Source organism: Pelobates fuscus, chromosome 2 (genome assembly GCF_036172605.1).
Source record: "Pelobates fuscus isolate aPelFus1 chromosome 2, aPelFus1.pri, whole genome shotgun sequence".
Lineage (NCBI taxonomy): Eukaryota > Metazoa > Chordata > Amphibia > Anura > Pelobatidae > Pelobates > Pelobates fuscus.
Window position 1 is genome coordinate 197,828,476 of NC_086318.1, and position 22,071 is coordinate 197,850,546.

General features: G+C 42.1%; 1 protein-coding gene across 1 annotated transcript; it reads left to right on the plus strand.

Moving 5' to 3' along the window:
* Positions 1 to 2,160: 2,160 nt before the first annotated feature.
* Positions 2,161 to 15,174, plus strand: C2H6orf163 (chromosome 2 C6orf163 homolog). Its single transcript, XM_063441748.1, has 3 exons — positions 2,161 to 2,178; positions 4,983 to 5,185; positions 14,766 to 15,174. Exons 1-3 carry the CDS (start codon positions 2,161 to 2,163, stop codon positions 15,157 to 15,159), a joined length of 615 nt encoding a protein of 204 aa, XP_063297818.1. The 3' UTR covers positions 15,160 to 15,174.
* The last annotated feature ends 6,897 nt before the right edge of the window (positions 15,175 to 22,071 follow it).

The window sequence follows — 22,071 nt, forward strand, 5'->3', positions numbered from 1 at the left end:
ATGGCTACTCAGAATTACCTCTTCCCGACCCCTATTCATGGGGAGGGGGAGGGGGAAGTCTAGTGTAGGCCCCTACAACTATTATTTAAAGGTTTCCTGCATCCATTTTTGCAAACTCTGAACTTCTCTAAACATTTCCACTTTTTCTCCATACGTGAATCTTAATCCAACTGGGAACAACCAAATATACTTGATTCCCATGTCTCTCAATTTAACAGTGCAAGATGTAAATTTTTTTCTAGCCATTCTGGTACTTCTAGATAGGTCGTTAAATATTTTGATGGATTCATATTTAGAGTCCTGTAGGGGCTTGGATCTCATTGCCCTCATAATTTCTTGTTTAAGTCTATATGAGTTTAAGACTGCAATGACATCTCTTGGTTGCTGGACTGGAATATTATTTGGGTTTGGAATTCTATGTATTCTTTCCGTACAAAATTGGCTAATGTTCTGCTGGACCCCCAAAAATTTACAAAATTCTTTTAGAAATTCGTCAAGTCCTCCTGAAGTAACTTCTTCTTGGATTCCTCTTATTCTGATATTGTTTCTCCTTGCTCTATCTTCATTATCCGAGATCTTGGCTTCCATTAACGCCATTTTTTTTTCCATCTGTATAATTCTTTCTTCATTTAAACCTTGTTGTAGTTTTATATGATCCATTTTGTCTTCTATTAGATTTATTCTGCCCATTATTTTGGCTATCTCTGTTTTAAAGTCCCCCATCATTAGGTGTATCTCTTTCTTTATATTTTCTAATTGCACTTGTAAGCATTCATTCAAGAGATCTTTTCCAATTAGGCCAGCGTCTTTACTCAAAGAGTCCGACATTTCATGCTCGGGGTTTGTTTGTATTGTAGATTGCGTTATGAGTTGGGCTGCTCCATTTATACTATTTCTTCTTTCTGCCTTCTCCTTGTCTTGGGGTGAGAAATAGTTTGAGAGTCTTTTTTCGTTTCTTTGGTCGAGTTTTTTTTCTCTTTTGTTTCCCAGCTTAAGTTCACTTTTTTTGTTTGCCATTATTGCACTTTCTTGTATGGGGTTAATAAGAGCAGGATGGTATGTATCAAAAAGTATATATAGAACAAAAAAAAAAGAAAAATTATTTTATTTAATTGTTCCGTCTTCCTTTCGCTTGATTGTATCCGGTATCCTGATTTCAGGGACTAGGGTCTCACGGCGTTCCTCGGCTTTCAATTGTTCTCTGGCGTTTCGTTCTTAGCGTCTTAACATTCAACAGGCATCAGGCAAACGTTAAAGTTTTTAGAGCATTTAGAAAGATAAATAGATAGTTTTATCCGATTTTATCCAATTATCCCTCAGTTCTCCAGATAGCTCCAAGCCAATTACAAAATAGTAATTTTTCCCTCTTAAATATCTATTTTAAACGTGTACATGGGACTTAGCGACATTTCATACTATTCCATATATTCTGTGTTATTCCGTTTTTTTTTTTTTTTTTTTTCCGTCTTAACTATTTTATGAATAATGATTGAATTAAGCACGCTTTTCCAAAAGAGATAACTCTCTCATCCAAAATTCATTCATTTGGAGCCTTTGCACGCTCCTGTTAACGGGGTTTTCATTAATAATGATATGTTAATCACAGATCTCCATTGGGAACGAATCTCACAACTGGGGTTAATTTGGAGCCTTTTCCACGCTCCTATTATCGGACTTTTCCTTAGGTCTATATATCAATGTATAACAACAGTATACAACAACTGAAATTAGTTTTGGAACCTTTGCACAAACTTTGCACACTCCTATTGATGGAGTTTTCAGTAAGTCTGTATATCTGTATACACCCAGTATTTGTCAAGTCTATGTTCAATTTGCCTATGAAATAGTTTTCTGTTGATTATACAGACATTATTCAGCTTATTAATATGCTTTTTATATACTTGCAGTTGGAATGTCTTCTGCTTGTCTTCTGCTTGTTATGTATGCCATTTTTGGGGCTTGCTGTCGTACTGAATGGTCCGAATTACTCGTCTGTCCGTCCACCACGTGTATCTGCTCGTTCGTTCCCCTTTACTGCGTTGACCTTAACTTCAGGCTTCGCTGTCCTGGGTCTCTATGCAACCGGAGACTCTCTTGTGCTATCTGGACCCTGCAGCCTCGTGTACACTCATCCGTCGCCAGCTACCGCCAACTGCCGCCATGGACCCTCTGCCTCAGGTACCTCGCGGCTTCCCTGTCTTTTTCGCGGCTTTTCCCCTCACCTTCCGCGGGACGTGACCGGCGTGCGTCGTCACGTCATCGCCCCTCCCCTCTGTCTGGTTGTGTTGTAAGTTCTAGTCCAACAATTGCTGAAAAATATATCAGTGGGTAGACCTGAATTTTATTTATTTATTTTTCTTTCCATCTTAATTTTTTCTTTATTTTTGAGTCATTGCAGAAATAACAACATTGTATGCAAGGTGCATATGAGCTAGAATGCTACAGTAGCTGAACATATATCACAAAGCAGAACAGACTCAATTTTATATTTTTGTTAGCTTAGGGACCCAGGCTCTCCTGCAGTATGTCTGAGTATCTTGTATCTGGGAAGTCGTGGGCGTCGGGCTTTATGCAGCTTGTGGCTGATTAGCAAGTCACCATTAAAGGGAAACTCCAGTGCCAGGAAAACAATCTGTTTTCCTGGCACTGCAGGTTCCCTCTCCCTTCCACCCCCCAATCCCCGGTTGCTGAAGGGATGAAAACCCCTTCAGTAACTTACCAGAGGCAGCGACGATGCACATCGCTGCTTCTTCCTCAGCGGTGGGTGGGGGACCTAAATACTAATAAGGGGGTGGGATAAGGGGTAAGGTCCTCCCCCCTGGCCCCCACCCCTGAGCATCGAGTGGGGGCCCTAAAAAATGTGCCCCCCCCAGGTGACTAGGGGTCCACAAAAAAAATGTGTGTCCCCCAGGTGACTAGGGTTCCCCAAACCCCTAGTCACCCCCTCCCACCCCAATAAAAATTATCCCCCTACCTACCCCACACACCCTAAAAACTAATGAGAGGGGGACCTTTAACTAAGTACCTGTAAAAAAAAAAAAAAAAAACTTACCATTCGATGTTTTCTTTCTTCTAAAATCTTCTTTTTTCAGCCCCAAAAAAGGCCAAATAGAAAACCATAATAACCGACGCAATTATAAAAATAAAAAAAAATAATCCTTCTTCACCCGGCGAGGGCTCCGCGCAGACTGAGCTCTGCAGGGCGGGGCAAGGCTTATAAAGCCTTGCCCCGCCCTGCAATTAGGCTCAGAGCTCTCTGATTGGTGGGTTTAAGCCATCCAATCAGAGTGCTCTAACAGGTAAATGAAGAGACTGATAGGTAAGTCTCTACATTTACCTGTCACAGCACTCTGATTGGTTGGTTTGAAATCCACCAATCAGAGTGCTCTGTGTCATTTTACACAGCGTGGGAAGGTTCTTTGTAATTTCCCCACGCTGTGTAATTTGACTCATAACTCTCTGATTGGTGGATTAAGCGGTATAGCGAGTAGGGGCATAATTTACTAATACTAAGTAATCTTTACTTAGTATTAGTAAATTTGGCTGAAAGACCAATTTAGGTCTTTCAGCCTTTTAGTAGATAACTCCCTAATTCCCACGGTATTAGGGAGCTATCTAATTATTCATTCCTGTCATTCCATTGACAGGCTAAGTAACTTACATTTTATATGAATGTATGCTACTTGATTGTTGTAAGTGTTGCAAATGCTTACAGTTGAATCCTGGCTATGTTTGTATACTTTTTATTTAAAATTGTTTACAATGTAACATTCTTCTTCTTTCACTGGGTAAGTATATTAGTACTTAGGCAATACTGTACTTCGGAAATTCGGTAATTTCGGGACATCGGCACTTCGGCAATTCGGACATTCGGAAGTGTCCGAAATTCGTCCGAATTCATATTCGGACCGAAACGAATTGCACATGTCTACTATGATGCAGGAAGTTCCCTCTAGTGGCTGTCTAGTAGACAGCCACTAGAGGTGGAGTTAACCCTGCAAGGTAATTATTGCAGTTTATAAAAAACTGCAATAATTACCATTGCAGGGTTAAGAGTAGTGGGAGCTGGCACCCAGACCACTCTAATGGGCAGAAGTGGTCTGGGTGCCTGGAGTGTCCCTTTAAACTTAAGCTCAAGTAAGGCACCTATGTGGTGTTATATAAGCTGTGAGGCCTTCAAAAGCTTTGAGGTAGTGCTGGTAAGGACAAGTGCCTACGTGGACGGTCTTTGTCATGGGCCGAGCGTGCGCTGACAATTAAGAGAGGTGCTTTTGCGTGCACTATGTGGGGTGCCTAACTAGGGCTTCATTGTAAGCCGACGGAGCCAGGTCACGTGGGTTAATAGTATATTAATGCAACAAATCTAACTAAAACTGTTTAACATATAATAAAGTTGAGGACATATATAAATGTAGCCACAGAATTCAGGTAGGTTGCTGATTTTTATTTTTAGAAGACATTTTGTATCAGAGTAAATCCTAGTACAATATTTCCAATATTGTCAAATAGAAGTCAAACTGATACAATTTCCTTGGTTAAAGGAGCACTCTGTGCACGATAACCACTATAGTGATCTGTAGATATAATATGGCATGAGAGCCCACCTATTGTAAGTAGTCAAACTGCTTTGGTCTGCTAGAAGCCTTTACCTGCATCCACTACTAGGTAAGACAGAAATGTCTAAGAAGGAACATCCTTGAGTTCTCCTGAGCTAAACACCACAATGTGCAGCTGGGCTTAGCTCAGACAGAAGTAGTGGATACATGGATCTGTTCTTAAAAGGTTTTACTAATTACAACAGGATTGGCACCATAACCACTACATCAAGCTGTGGTTTTGGTGCTTGGAGTGTTCCTTTAAAGAGATTTACAGCTTGCGTTAATGTGATAGAATTATGTATGAATATAAAAATTGCTTCTTGACAAGCATTTTTATCTACTCTTTTAAATGCTAATTAAATGTCCATTTAATTTTTTTGGAAGGAAGCAATAAATCACACCAAAAAGGAAATGGAAGAGCAGTTAAAGTGTGAGCTTAGCAAAGCATATGAGAAGTCAGAGCAGAAGCTGAAAGGTGAAATTCAGAAAACTCTAGAAAGGTGCACTCAAGAGAAGTTTGCTGCTGTCAATAAAGCCATAAAACAGGAGCGGGAATTGGCTGATGAAAAACTATTGGAGATGAAAAAGTAAGATTTCAAGGGCAGTTCTGTTTTGCTATAACAAATTAATGTTCTATGAAGGAAATATATCATGATCGTATAGATTATTTATATAACATTTGGGTTAGGAGCAGTGTAGGGTAACAATTTAGGGCTTGTTTTCAATTTGGTTACTAAATATCTTGGGTAAGCTCTTGATTATACAAACAGCCAGTAAATATTTGACAAAATACCAGCAAGTTACCTAGTTTATATCTGCATGCTACTAACACCTATTGCAACTAATACCAACCACCAAACAAAGTTGTTTATTTGGGAGTCCAGGCCAACTTCCTGCTTTTGCAACCCTCCCTGTCACAGGCAGGGCCAGGTTAAGAGCCCAGTGGGCCTGGTGCTGACAATTATGATGGGCCTATTTACAAAATCTTTTCGACCAAAAACACTAAAACAATCTTACCTCCCAAGCGTCATGTATCTGATGGAGATGGTGCTGGAGGGAAACTCATAGGATGCAGCTATGAGAAAACACATACCCTATGCTAATCTCACGCTTTCATCTTTCAAGTAAATCCATACCCCCTAACAGCAGTGTCCGGTGAAGCAGGAAGTCTATGGACACAGTAAAAAGGGTGTGCCACTGACGCAAATAACATAACCAGAACTGCCAAAAGGGGCGAACATACCCAAAAAGGGGGTATGTCTGCACAAAGAAATTGAAGGTCAGCCTGGCATGAATGCATGTCAGGCTGCCTACCAGTCATGCAGGCTGGCCAACTAAGGGCATACTATGCAGACAGGACCCTGAGCTTGGCATAAATGTGTCTTATGATGCACTCGCTCAAAGCTTTCTAAGGACTGTCCACTAGCAGTCACATGCACACTTGTATCCTTACCTTTTTACTAGCAGGGAGAAGCTCCTGGTATATAGTCTGGGACAGAGAAAAGGTGTATGTAGTGAGTGTAGAAGAAAGGGAACATGCCCCAGTGTTAGAGAGACCAAAGTCAGCATTACCTAAACTTATTTCATTGTCAGCCAGTCCACACAAGTTTTGTTCCTCTACATCCATCTTAAGTTTCCATACTTAAGAAAGAGTATGTGAAAAGTAGTTAGGGTTGCCACCTTTCTTTAAATTTTTTTTTTTTTTTTTTTAAATACCGGCCTTACTAATTTGCATATTATTTTTATGCGTGACATCATATCATGTAAATCACAAAGAGTGACATAAGAGATAATTCTGTAAAATCACCAAAAAACTGCTTACAGTTTGATTCTACTGTATATATGGATTGCTCCCAGTGTCTCCCTGTCTCAGTCTCCCAGGTATCACAGTTTCCCCATGTCTCTGTGTCTCCTAGTCTCTCAGTGTCTCCATGTCACCCAGTGTCTCCATGTCACCCAGTGTCTCCATGTCACCCAGTGTCTCCATGTCACCCAGTGTCCCCTAGTCTCCCAGTCCCCTAATCTCCCAGTGTCTCAGTATACCCATGTATCCCAGAGTATCAGTGTATCCATGTCTTCCTGCATGCCCTAGTCTCCCAGTCCCCTAATCTTCCAGTGTCTGTGTCCCCATGTCTCAGTGTCCCCTAGTGTCTGTGTCCACAGGTCTTCAGTGTCCCCTATGTATCACGGTGTCCCATGTGTATCACAGTGTCTCAGTGCCCCATGTCTCCCAGTGTACCTTGGTGTCTCAAAGTCGCCCAGTGTTCCCATGTCTCCCACAGTGTCCCCATGTCTCTCAGTGTCCCCTAGTGTCTGTGTCCCCATGTCTCCCAGGGTCCCTTGGTGTATGTGTCCCCATGTCTCCCAGTGTCCCCATGTCACTAGCACACTTGGGGACACTAGGGGACACTGAGACACATGGAGACACTGTTAGGCATGGTGACCCCTAGTGTCTCAGTGTCCCCAGGTCTCCCAGTGCCCCTGTAGTCTCTGTGTCTCTGTCTCCCAGTGTGCCCAAAACTCTGTGTCCCTATGTCTCCCAGTGTCCCCATGTCTCCCAGTATCCCATAGTGTCTCAGTGTCCCCAGGTCTTCCAGAGTCTCCTAGTGTCTGTGTCCCCATGTCTCCCTGCAGCCTTTCACCCACATCCTTCACTTACCTGAGATGTAGGCTGTCTCTGCAGGCTGGGAACTGCTGTCTGGACTCTCTGTGTAGAGCTGCTCCCCCATGTATCAGTGAGTAGAGAGAGGCAGGGAGGGAGATGCTGTAACTTCCTATCCCTGCCTCTCTCCACACACACAGCGACCCCTACTGGCCTGGCGCTGGTATTGCAGAATAATTTCTGTTTATACTGAGACTGACATTTGCATGGTGCTGGTATTACTGAATTGTGTAATGCGAGATTGACAGACTTCCTCGAGTCCAACTCTCTGCTAGACCCGCTTCAATCTGGTTTCCGCGCTAAGCACTCTGTGGAAATGGTACTGACCAAAGTATCCAATGATCTACTCGCTGCAAAATCTTGTGGTCACTACTCTATCCTAATTCTCCTTGACCTGTCTGCGGCTTTTGACACTGTTGATCATCAACAGCTTCTTCTCATCCTCCGCAATATCGGTCTACAAGATATTGCTCTCTACTGGTGCTCCTCCTACCTCTCCCAGCGCTCTTTCAGTGTTTCTTTCTCTGGCTCTGCTTCTTCTCCCCAACTCCTCCCTGTTGGTGTCCCCCAAGGTTCAGTCCTTGGTCCCCTACTGTTCTCCATCTATACTGCCTCCCTTGGTAAACTCATTAGCTCCTTTGGCTTCCAATATCATTTCTATGTAGATGACACGCAAATCTACCTGTCCTCTCCTGATCTCTCCCCGTCACTCTTGGCTAGTGCCTCTGACTGCCTCTCTGCTGTTTCTAACTGGATGGCTGCCCACTTCCTTAAACTAAACTTGACCAAAACTGAAATTCTGGTCTTTCCTCCCTCAAGTGTTGTTACTCCTGTGTCTGTCTCCCTCCAAGTCAACCGTGCTACCATCAGCTCCACCACGCAGGTTCGCTGCCTAGGTGTTCTCTTTGACTCCGACCTCTCCTTCAAGCCTCATGTTCAATCTATCGCCAAATCCTGTCATTTCCATCTCAAAAACATTGCGCGCATCCGCCCCTACTTAACGCCAGATGCAACTAAGGTGTTGGTCCATTCCGATCCTGTCCTTACTAGCCTTGACTACTGTAATCCGCTTCTCAGTGGTCTTATGTGCTCCCAACTTGCGCCGTTACAGTCCATAATGAATGTGGCAGCGAGGCTCATCTTCCTGTCCGCCCGCACCTCCCATGCCTTACCCTTCTGTCAGTCCCTACATTGGCTTCCTATAAATTATAGAGCTCAATTTAAAATTCTGGTTCTTGCTTTCAAATCTCTACATAATGCTGCTCCCACCTATCTATCCTCCCTTATACACAAGTATGTCCCGTCTAGGCCCTTACGCTCTGCTGAAGACTTACGTCTATCTTCTGTCCGTACTCTCACCTCTGATACTCGCCTTCAAGATTTCTCGAGGGCTGCACCGTTCCTGTGGAACTCGCTTCCCTCCTCCGTTAGATGCTCACCCAGTCTCCACTCCTTCAAAAAATCGTTAAAAACCCACTTCTTCATAAAAGCGTATCAATTAAACTGTTAATAGCTCCCAACTGATTCCTCTTCTGCAACTGTCACTAGTCTAATACTATCCTTACCTTTTTGTGTCATTTTACACCACTCCCTCTATCATGTAAGCTCATTGAGCAGGGCCCTCAATCCCTCTGTTCCTGTGTGTCCAACTTGTCTGGTTACAACTACATGTCTGTTCGTCCACCCATTGTAAAGCGCTGTGGAATTTGACGGCGCTCTATAAATATCATAATAATAATATATTTTTTTTTTAATTCTTTATTTTTGCAGTGCTTTTGATTGGTACAGGCATACATATGGTACCCCAACGGCAGTCCATACGTTGAATTCTAAACATAAGTTACAGTGGGTAGTAGATGGACAATGCACTTTTTTTTTTTTTGAGATTACAGAGATAACAAGCTGATAAGTGTCGCATTAGTATATAAAATGCTAGGCTAAGATTGCGCTTAGCTCAACTAGTCACACAGCAGGTTGTAGTTATATTACAATGACGGCCAACTATGACATAGAGATTGCTTATCCATATATAGAAATAGTGCGTTAGTGTTAACAGGTTAAGGTTATACTACTAGGTCTGGTCATAAACTAAATATGTAGAATATCCTAATGTGACATGCAGTCAGCAGAGTAGCAGGCTATGGTTCAGTGGCAGTATGTGAAGAGCACACAAGCAGATTACATTATGTGTAAAAAAATCCCCGCCAGTTGCATGCTGTCTAGGGGCCAGCTAGTGGGTATGTGAAAACATATTATTTAGCATAGATTAGAGGTATATGCAATCAGCAAAAAACATAAGAGCCAACTGTGTAGCGAGAGTCCTGTGTAGATCGCCCGTCTTTGCTCTGATAGCTGCAGAAGGGATTAGGTAGAGAGAGTCAGTAGGGAAATACAGCCCGGTGCCCAGAGAGACCGCTCTGTTCCACTGCTCAGGAGCCCCCTCTGGCGCTTGGAAGCGGAGCCTAAGCCTCTGTGTAGTTTCAGCAGAGCTCACCCGATGCTGCTCTGCTGAGCTGCTGGCGCTGTGTGTGAGTCTCTCTGGTGTTGAAGCTATCCGCGTGGCAGGGTCAGTATCCCCTCGGTGTTCTGTCTCCGGTGGGCCATGGTTGGACTCTTTGGTCTGTTTTGCCCGTCGGTGAGCAGGCTAGTTGCGGTGCAGCAGGCTTTGTGGGGTCTCAAGTGTGGGGAGGCTTCTTGTTGGTCCAGGTTCACAGGAACCGCTGGGTGGTAAGTAGGTCAGGATGTACGTGCGGGTTCTGTCTTTCATTACCTGTGTGCAAGCTCAGGTGGTGGCTGCCGATCGTCCTGTGCTCTGGAGTACAGGCCCTGCGCACATGGTCTCCGCCATCTTGCGCGCGGGTCTCAGGACTGCATGTCACTGCTTCTTCAGCCTTCTGTGTAGCTTAGCGTGGCTTGGCTTGGACCGGGATCACCCCCCCGGTCCAGAGGGGGGGGAACAGGGCTCGGTCCGCAGGTAGTCCTCGCTTGTCGGGCTCCGTCGGGCAGGATAGTGTCGCGGCGGCCGTCCGCTTCACTCACCGCCAGCATAGGTCCCGCCTGTTGCAGCGGGCCCCAACCGCTGAGGGACTTAAACTGCGAGAGCAAGCCTCTCCCCAGCCCAGGTAGCCCGGTTCCGTCGAGGGTCGCAGTTGTGCCGGTAATTCTCCCCTGGAATCACGATTTTTCAGGCCATTTATGCCTCTGTTTGCAGGAGCCGAGCCGTCCTGCGACCGCTCAGCTCGGCGGCCCGGCCCCGCCCCCATAATAATAATATTAATACTAGGCAGCCTTAAATACCAGATTTTTTTAAATCAATGGGCCTGGAGCTGCAGCTCTATCAGCCCCTATGTAAATCCGGCCCTGGTCAAAGGTGCCTCATTACATAGTCCTATTTAACCTTGCCTTGCAGAGAGTCCCAGGAGGAAGCGTTTCCCAAGTAAGTGGGTTATTCTTATGAGAGCAGGTATTAGGTGGGTCTTGCCAAGAATGGGGTACATTGATGTTGTGGCAGGCTTATGCAATGTATGATCATATACTGTAACTAAACCTCCATTATTTTTTGCCTAGATGAAGTTATTTAAATTAAACTATTACATTTTGTGAGACTTAAATTGCTGTTTTGTTAATGAAATTGCAGCCACAACATTAAAACCACTGACAGGTGAAGTGAATAACATTGATTATATCAATACAATTGCACCTGTCAAGGGGTGGAATATATTAGGCAGCAAGTGAGCAGCCAGTTCTTGAATCCCGTGTGTTGGAAGCAGGAAAAATGGGCAAGCCAAAAGATCTGAATGATTTTGACAAGGGCCAAATAGTGATGACTAGATGCATAGGCGTGCAAATGGGGTGTGCCTGTGCACACCCTAATCCCTGCGGCACGCCTATGGATTGAGAGGGGGAGATCTCAGGATGTCCCCTGTCGGCTCATGCAGAGCTGGCGCTATCCAAGCGCCGGCTCTACTCTAAGCCTCCATGGGCCGGTGGGGAGATCAAAGATCTACCTCACCGGCCCACCAGCAGCATGGAGGGAGGCAGGAGATGACCCGGGGAGCTCTAGCCAGCAGCTCTGCTGGGTTCCTCTTGCGAGGTCGGAGCGTTACCGCGGCATACAGTAAGGTACCCTACATAAGGTAAGAAGGGAGGGGGGATACTAACTAAACGGCCCCCCCACCCCACACAATACACACAAGCAGCACACACACATACAGTTGCAAGAAAAAGTATGTGAACCCTTTGGAATGATATGGATTTCTGCACAAATTGGTCATAAAATGTGATCTGATCATCATCTAAGTCACAACAATAGACAATCACAGTCTGCTTAAACTAATAACACACGAATAATGAAATGTTGCCATGCTTTTATTGAACACACCATGTAAACATTCACAGTGCAGGTGGAAAAAGTATGAATCGGCGAATGGAATGCATAATGCGTTCCAAAATGCGACTGCGCTTGTCCCATTCAAGGGATCAAAATAGGCATGCGCTAACAAAGCCGATCCAGTCACATGTGATGTTACAATAGTGGAGAATGGAAGTACTGCAGTACATTATCAGTACAAATAACAGTGACATAGCGCTGGGTTACAAGCCTGTGGATAAGGAATAGAAGTAGGAAAGACACCCAAGTATCACACATCAATAAACAACAAGATTAAAAAAAAGAAAACTCATCAAACCAAAATAGTTTAAATTTCCTTAAGTAAAGCAAGTGCATAGTTATTTCATGTTCATGTTTACTTTGCAATGTCTATCTTTGTTCACTCTTAAATCTTAAAACTCACTCATTCTTAACATGCCATTAACAGTAGTGGCACCCCAGGCTCCACTTTACTGGCTATACAACTCGACTCAGATTTAACCATTGCCTCTACATCTGTTTAAAGTCCTGAAACTACAGTTTAGCGAGTAAACCTTACTATTTAATCTTACTGTCAGTTAGCAGGGCACATTTTACCTAGAATAGCATATAGGTCAGAGAGGAAATGATTATTCCGACTAAGCATGCCACACCAATGTTTTTCATGTTTTAGTTTTGCGTTTGGTAACATAAAGCTAGACCCTCTCGCAAGATAGTTAGCTGGTTTCTGCTTATTTACCGTAGACATACTTGACGACCATGTATTCACTTACATTCACAAAAAATGTGCAAGAAATCTGTATACCATGACACTGTTATCTCATGTATGTTAAAATTTGGGTTTGTACCGCTGTCGTGGCGCAACAAACTTGTTTTGTTCATGATTTGCACAATAAAAATAAAGATTGAAAAAAAACAAAAAAACAAAACTAAAATAAAGCAAATAAGGTGAAAAGAAAAAAGAGACCAATTTGAACAGTTGGTAATCAAAACAATTAATAATAAATGAACATACCGTATATACTCGAGTATAAATCGACCCGAATATAAGTCGAGACCCCTAATTTTACCCCCAAAAACTGGGAAAACATATTGACTCGAGTATAAGACTAGGATGGGAAATGCAGCAGCTACTGGTAAATTTCTAAATTGTGTGTATAATGAATGCAGTGTGTGTGTGTGTGTGTATATATATAATGCAGTGTGTGTATGAGTGCAGTGTGTGTGTGTGTATATGAATGCAATGTTTGTGTGTATGAATGCAGTGTTTGTGTGTGTGATGCAGAGCCTTGGTGGGGAGTGGGCATTTTTATTATTTTTTAAAAATTATTATTATTTTAATATATATATTTTTATATATATTATATATATTTTTTAATATTAATATATTGTTTTTATTTTATTATTATTTAATTTTTTATTTATATTTTTTTCAGCCCCCCTCTCTGGCCAGGGAGGGGGGCTCTTATTCCCTGGTGGTCCAGTGGATGGGCTGTGTAGGAGGGGGGCTGGCAGCGAGCTGTAACTTACCTTTCCTGCAGCTCCTGTAAGCTCCCTTCTCTCACCTCCGGTCCGGTCAGCTCCCCTGTCAGCAAGTCCCGCGGCTCTCGCAAGACTTGCAGTGGAGCTGACAGGGGAGCTGACCGGAACGGAGGTGAGAGAAGGGAGCTGACAGGAGCTGCAGGAAAGGTAAGTTACAGCTCTCTGCCAGCCCCCAACAGGACCGCCGGGCTTGTAATGAGCCCGGCGGTCCTGGTCTGTATTATGGCAATGTAAGTTGCCATAATACAGACATTAACTCGAGTATAAGACGAGTGGGGGTTTTTCTGCACAAAAAATGTGCTGAAAAACTCGTCTTATACTCGAGTATATACGGTATGTCGTATGAAACGCATAGTCCTGCACATTCTCCACAATAAGCCTGTTTATCATAAACACTACTAATAATAATTTAAAAGACATATGTGAATTAACCTGCAAAAATCAATAAACCCTGCATACACAAATATTCCAAAGGACATGGATAAGTCCACAGAAACTAAAGTATATAAATTATAAACAAGACTAATATGTTCCTACTAAGCCATATTACATGACAGATGTAAATAATCCTAAATGGGATCAACATAAATATGTATTCAAGACTGTACAAAAGGCATAGGCAAACAAAAATACAAAACAAAACTAGTAGCTCTTGTCGATATCCAAGACCCGTCTTGCAATGCACATACGAGTCCACTGTAACTCCAAATAATTGTCCATAAATATGCAGGAATCCAAACATCCAATGGCCATAGTCACCAGAAAAGACAAAAGACTGAAGTAAAAAATTGGAGTAATCAAACTCAGTATTAAAAATTCTCGGCAGAGGTCAATAATTATATCTAATATGCATGAAAGAGAAATAAAAAAATTAATCAATTACCTAAAAGGGTTGACGTTGCATTTCTCATTCAATCCATGAGGGAATAATGTGTCCAATCGGTAAATCCAACGGAGTTCTGCCCGTTTGAATGAGTCTGAAAGAGATGTGGATGTTGACACGTACCACCTACTTAGAGATTGTTGCAGACCACGTACAGCCCTTCATGGCAATTGTGTTCCCTGATGGCAGTGGCCTCTTTCAGCAGGATAATGCCCCCTGCCACACTGCAAAAATTGTTCAGGAATGGTTTGATGAACATGAATGACACTTTGAGTTCAAAGTGTTGCTTTGGCCTCCAAACTCCCCAGATCTCAATCTGATTGAGCATCTGTGGATGTGCTGAAACAACAAATCTGATCCATTGAGGCCCCGCCTCGCTCTTTGTAGGACTTAAAGTATCTGCTGCTAATGTCCTGGTGCCAGATACCACAAGACACGTTCAGATGTCTTGTGGAGTCCATGCCTTGATGCATTAGAGTTGTTTTGGCAGCACGAGGATGAACGACATGATATTAGGCAAGTGGGTTTAATGTTTTTAAAACTGGTAAGAAAATGTTTATTTAAAAGGGCACATTACTGCTATAATGTCTAGAGGTGCTATATAATATTTATTTGCTTTATAACACACTTTGAATGAGATTATATAAAGTTTTTATAATAGCATGTTATGTGTAGATGATCATAGTAATCACATTGTGTATATCTATATAGGACACTTATGCAGCAGAACAGGGAAGCATTAGCAATAGCGGATTACAGACACCAGAAGAACATGGAAGAACTTCAAGAAAATATGAATTTGCTAATGATACATAAGGTTACAGTAGCTCGGCAAGAGGAGCAAGACAAAATGAAAGACATTTTAAAACTTAAAGAAGTACAACATCAGGCGGCTATAAAGGAGATTAAAGCTTATATATCCAAGCTTGAAGCCTCCCATAGACGCACAGAAAAGCAACTAAAAGCTGTGGTCTATTCAAAGGAGAAACTGGAAGAAGAGATAGTAGAGACCAGACAAGCTTTTCAGAAGTACATTAACTTTACATTTCCACAACTAGGACCAGGTCAGGCAGATTTCATTTTACCATACAGGACAACAATTTAGAAAACGTAAAAACAACGTGGGATTGCAGATGTATCATCTGGAATGTGGTAGCATAAAAACAAAATAAACAATGATGCATACAGTGTTAATTGTTGGACTTGTTTGACTTTTTCTAACTGAGATTGACCTGTTTAGCTCACTCAATTTAAAGGAACACTATAGTCACCTAAATTACTTTAGCTAAATAAAGCAGTTTTAGTGTATAGATCATTCCCCTGCAATTTCACTGCTCAATTCACTGTCATTTAGGAGTTAAATCACTTTGTTTCTGTTTATGCAGCCCTAGCCACACCTCCCCTGGCTATGATTGACAGAGCCTGCATAAAAAAATAAAAAAACTGGTTTCACTTTCGAACAGATGTAATTTACCTTAAATAATTGTACCTCAATCTCTAAATTGAACTTTAATCACATACAGGAGGCTCTTGCAGGGTCTAGCAAGCTATTAACATAGCAGGGGATAAGAAAATCTTAATTAAACAGAACTTGCAATAAAGAAAGCCTAAATACAGGAAGTGTTTATGGAAGGCTGTGCAAGTCACATGCAGGGAGGTGTGACTAGGGTTCATAAACAAAGGGTTTTAACTCCTAAATGGCAGAGGATTGAGCAGTGAGACTGCAGGGGCATGTTCTATACACCAAAACTGCTTCATTAAGCTAAAGTTGTTAAGGTGACTATAGTGTCCCTTTATGGTGTAAAATAGCTTTACATTTTTTTGGCTAGCACAATTCTGTGGTTTGCTTGATTGTCTCATGCGCTTGCACTTAATTTCAACAACTGTACAGGTGATACTTGAAAAATTAGAATATCATGCAAAAGTTCATTTATTTCAGTAATGCAACGTAAATGGGGAAACTGTGATTAGTCATAAGTACAATGATTATGTCTTACAGCTCATGAAAACCCCAAAGGCACAATCTCAGTAAATTAGAATATTGTGAAAAGGTGCAATATTCTAGGCTCACAGTGTCCCACTCTAATCAGCTAAGTAAGCCATAACACCTGCAAAGGGTTTCTGAGCCTTTAAATGGTCTCTCAGTCTTGTTCAGTAGGAATCACAATCATGGGGAAGACTGCTGACCTGACAGTTGTGCAGAAAGCCATCATTGACACCCTCCAAAAGGTAATTGCGAAGAAAGTTGGATGTTCCCAAAGTGCTGTATCAAAGCACATTAATAGAAACTTATGTGCAAGGGAAACGTGTGGAAGAAAAAGGTGCACAAGCAGCAGGGATGACCGCAGCCTGGAGAGGATTGTCAGGAAAAGGCCATTCAGAAGTGTTAGGGACTTTCACAAGGTGTGGACTGAGCCTGGAGTCAGTGCACCAAGAGCCACCACACAGACGGATCATGGACATGGGCTTCAGATGTCATATTCCTCTTGTCAAGACGCTCCTGAACAACAAACAACGTCAGAAGCGTCTTACCTGGGCTAAAGAAAAACAGACCTGGTCTGTTGCTCAGTGGTCCAAAGTCCTCTTTTCTGATGAGAGCAACCTTTGCATCTCATTTGGAAACCAAGGACCCAGAGTCTGGAGGAAGAATGGAGAGGCACACACTGCAATATGCTTGAAGTCCAGTGTGAAGTTTCCACAGTCTGTGCTGATTTGGAGAGCCATGTCATCTGCTGGTGTTGGTCCACTGTGCTTTATTAGGTCCAGGGTCAAGGCAGCCTTCTACCAGGAAATTTTGGAGCACTTCATGCTTCCTTCCGCAGACGAGCTTTATGGGGCTGCTGACTTCATTTTCCAGCAGGACTTGGCACCTGTTCAAAAAAGTCTACAGGTGGTGGTAGGCAGAAACAGTGCTGCTCCCTCCAACCTGTAGAGAAAAACATCTAATGGACAATCCAGAAGTTTCCTGGGGCTTAACCCCTATACGTACAACTATGAACAATACTCAGGCTACTGGACCAAAAATCCAGACACCAGAGTATAACCTGGAGATCTAAAGCAGATGAAAATAATAATAAAACATCCGAAATTAAAGATGTAGTTCTTATATGAAAAATGATTACAGTACACCTATATATTCCCAAACCAAAGGTCAGAAACAACTGGAATTGTAAAAAAGCCAAATGGCTAACCTCCAATAATCCTAGGTCAATAGTATAACTAATAGTAATTCAGACTCCTGACTTTAATTCTAATCTACAGGGGTCAACGTCTGAAAACTAAGTAACTCAATAATTATATACATGCAAATAGACCCAGGAAGTTGGTCGAGAACCAATACTAATTGTGCACCTTAAGAACAAATAGGTAGCCTAAGTACTAAATCATCAGACCAGAGAGGAACTACCCTATAAGTCTAGGGACACAAATGAGCCCATCAAGGTGAGTGAAAAAGCTAATAATAACCTAATGTGAAATGCTCAGTCAGAGGACCATGCAATGTGGCTACAGATTACTTAATAAACTTGTGCAAATGATACAAATTAGATACACTAGCACGATGTTGCCACTATGCCTATTAATGGGTGAGCCTGTGGACATAAATAGGTTTAAACTACTAAAAAATGCCAGACAATTCTCCAAAGTAGGGTCACTAAATCCACAGCCCTATTTAACTAGTTCATAAGTCCTCAAGAAATTCACTCAATCCCAGGTTCAGGACCAGTAAGGAGGTAAAGAATAGATAGAAATTACATTGCGCTAATGTGCAGAACCATACTTAGATTGTTGGTTACCTGCACATAGTGACAGAGTGCCCTGTGAAAATAGATGAAAAAAAGAGAGAAAAACCCGACGCACGTTTCGGTGCCTCAATAGTGCACCTTCGTCAGGGGCCAGAATTTAACTGAACTCTGCGTCTCTTTTATGTACAAAGCCCTTCACTGAGAATTCAAAATGAGCCAATCGAAAGTAAGCGTGTGTCAGTGTTCGGGCACCAAATTGCCGACAACTCATTATGCAAATGAGAGTTTCAAATGCTCCAATCACACTAAGCTATTTCATTCAAAGCCCGGTGAATCCGGCTGTTAACCCCCTAGTGCCCTTAAGGGCGATGTGAGGTTTGATAACTTATGATAAAAAGGTAGTAATCGTATGTGAATGGTAATTGAGCTTTCATTCATTGTAGCAAATGGTAATAACCTGTAAAGTTCTTATTAATTTTACAGCTTCACATGTCTGAACATATGAAAACTTACCAGATAGATGCTATATATGTATATAATATAAAATAAAGCGGTGGGCGACCCCTTAGTAACTACATTGGTGGTATAATCAAAATTGACAAAAGTAAATTATTGCAACCTGTATGTGCCATAAGCGTAGGTGTCCTAGAGGTCTCCCAACGAATACCGGATACCAGGTTAACCCGCTCGATACTGTTATTAGTCAGATAATTAGCCCGTCCAGAATAACTCCATACTCAATCATAGTGACCATGGGATTCATCATGAAATTATGTATAATAAAGGTGCCTACCAGGAGAAACGGTTACATGCAAAGGGTGTCCCTAATTGAAATATTTTTCACATGTTTATTAGTCGAGGTTGTCTATATCGTTAAATCAATCCATCTATTCGAACTCTACTGGTGAAATCTGCCCCATATACATTCAAACGGATTGTGTATGACAATGTATATTCTGGTCACCTGTATAAACCTAGTTTGTTGCGTTACACAGTGTGGAATAAGAATATTATATAACATGTAAACAGTGTGAACACCATACCCTATATCCAGCAAGTAAATAGATTTAAAAAAATAATGAGTCTGATAAAATACAAAAAGCCTGGTGGACCGGAATCTCAATTTGGCACTACTTGGACTTGGCACCTGCCCACACTGCCAAAAGCACCAAAGCCTGGTTCAATGACCGTGGGATTACTGTGCTTGATTGGCCAGCAAACTCGCCTGACCTGAACCCCATAGAGAATCTATGGGGCGTTGCCAAGAGGAAGATGAGAGACATGAGACCGAACAATGCAGAAGAGCTGAAGGCTGCTGGTCTTCCATAACACCTCAGCAGTGCCACAGGCTGATGGCTTCCATGCCACACCGCATTGAGGCAGTAATTGCTGCAAAAGGGGCCCAAATCAAGTACTGAGTCCATATGCATGCTTATACTTTTCAGAGGTCCGATATTGTTCTATGCACACTCCTTGTTTTATTGATTGCATGTAATATTCTAATTTACTGAGATTGTGGATTTGGGGTTTTCATAAGCTGTAAGCCATAATCATCGCACTTATGACAAATCACGGCTTGTACTATCTTGCTTTGCATGTAATGCGTCTATCTCATATATTAGTTTCCCCTTTTATGTTGCATTACTGAAATAAATGAACTTTTGCACGATATTTTTCGAGTATCACCTGTATGTGTACATGTGTTATATGTGTGTTTGTGTTATCTGTGTGTGTAAATGTGTTTATGTTGTCTGTGTGTATGTGTCAATTATGTTTGTGTGCATGTATATCTGTATGTGTAATGAGTCAGTGTTTATCGGTGTGTCAGTGTTTGTGTGTGTGCGTTTCAGTGTGTATGTGTGAGGCAGCATATGTGAATACATCCCAGCAATCAAACGGCAACTCTACATACAAACACACTCTCACACAGAAATGCTAAACCCAAGTATACCACTGCTTTCAAATAGCAACAGTACATGCAAACATACAATTGCATTCAAATACCAACACCATATACAAATCCAGGTCTAATCCAGTCTCAATTCTGTCTAATTTTTTTTACAGTTACAATTTACAGTTCGAATAGCCCCCATATGCAACCAAAATGTTTTACCCCATTCAATAAGGCACCATACAGACTTTAGTGAATAACCCTGGTAGTATTAGTAACTTTTATCTGTCCACAGTTACTGTGTGTTATTGGAGCATAATATACATGCTGTTATGGTTGCAGCATGACCTGATTTATTCTTCAGTTTTTAATGGAATACTTTATTGGTCTTTGATTTTAAATCAGTTAAAGGGTCACTGTAGGCACCCAAACCACTTCAGCTCATTCAAGTGGTCTGGGTGCAATGTCCCACCACCCTTAACCCTGAGCATGTAATGTAATTATTGCAGTTTTTATAAACTGCAATATTTATCTGCTAGGGTTAACTCCTCCTCTAGTGGCTGTCCTTACGCTATGCATTAGGGCTTCCAGCGTCACTGTAATCCTATGGGGAAATCCTAATGCAAGCGCAGCCATTTCCGCGCATGCGTATTAGGTCTCCCCCGGGTGACGTCTGCAGGGGAGAAGCATAGACTGAGCCGAGCCAGCGCCGAGGGATATCGGGTTATCGGCGCTGGACCCAAATAAGTGAAAGAAGGGGTTAGTTTGTTTTCCTGCACTATAGTTTTCCTTCAACTTAACAGCAATACACTGTTCAATCTTAGCAGAACTGGGAATAATTTAAGTTAAGTACAACTGCCAGAACAGAGCATGAAAAGCTTCCATTTGCTTTGAATTATTAGTCACAAATAAAAGTGTGCCTTGCATTTCAAAACTTATTCGACAACGTAAGTAAAATTGATTATATATAAATTAAGTTTATTAAGTTTAAGTGTATTGTTAAGCATTATAAAGAGGCAGACCATATCATCTTCTTGTCCACCTGCACCTCCCACACCTCTTCCCCTTTGTAAATCCCTACATTGGCTTCCCATAAGATATAGGACTTAATTTAAGATCCTGATACTTGCTTACAAATCTCTACAAAATGCTGCTCTGACCTACTTATCCTCAGTAATACACAAATATGTCCCGTCTATGCCCTTACGCTCTGCCGGAGATCTACGTCTAACCTCTGTTCGTACTCCTACCTCTGATGCTCACCTTAAAGACTACTCTAGGGCTGCAATGTTCCTATGGAATGCCCTTCCCCTCTCTGTTAGACTTTCACCCCGTCTACACTCCTTAAAAAAAATCTTTGAATGCTTTACTTTAGGAAAGCATATCAAATTAACTGTGAACAGTTTCCCCACCCCCTCCCTGCACCCTGATTAATCTCCTGCAACTGTTATCAAAACAGAACACTAAGCCCTCAATGAACACTATCCTAGCAACCTACTTTTCTACCCTACCCTTACCTTTTGTGTCATATTACCCCACTCCCTCTAGCATGTAAGCTCATTGATCAGGGCCCTCAATCCCTCTGTTCCTGTGTGTCTGGTTACAAATACGTGTCTGTGGGGCGGCATGGGGTGAGAGCTCTGTTCCAAGCAGAGCCAGTGCAACAGCATTAAACAAGCAGGCAAGCCAGTGAGCTAACGAGCGTCTTTACCCCAAAGGTTCCTGGATACGTTCCAGAGTGAATTATAACCACTGCAACCGCTGTGATTGTGACTGTGAAAAGTAAATGGTGCCGTTGAAACAGACAAAACTGACAGACCCGTCGCGGTATGTAAAAAAAGACCGACAGCGTCAAGCTCAAGATGACGCCGAGGCTGATACAGACGCCGGGGCACAAGGTAATCTGCTGGAAGCAGATTCTATACAATATAATATTGGTGAAGGGCAGATCTCTAAAGAATTTCTAAAACAAATACTTCAAGATTTAAGGGCAACCATAAGGGAAGATTTTACTAATATCACATCAAGTATACACCAGGAGCTATCAGAATTGGGTGACCGTACTGATCATTTGGAAAAGAAAGCTGATGAACTTTGTATTGCCCATAATGAAATGGCTGATAAATTTATTAAGATAGAGAAAGAAAATATTAAACTGTGGCATAAGATTGCTGATTTGGAAGAAAGGTCACGCAGGAACAATGCACGATTCAGAGGTGTGCCTGAATCAATAACAGCAGATAAAATTGTGGATTATATCACAACCTGTTGTGCCACCCTGGAGAAGGGTGTATGGGAGATAGAAAGAGCTCACAGATTGCCAAGACCCACGTGATGTCATTGTATGTTTCTATCGTTACACTTCAAAGGAAGCTCTATTTGC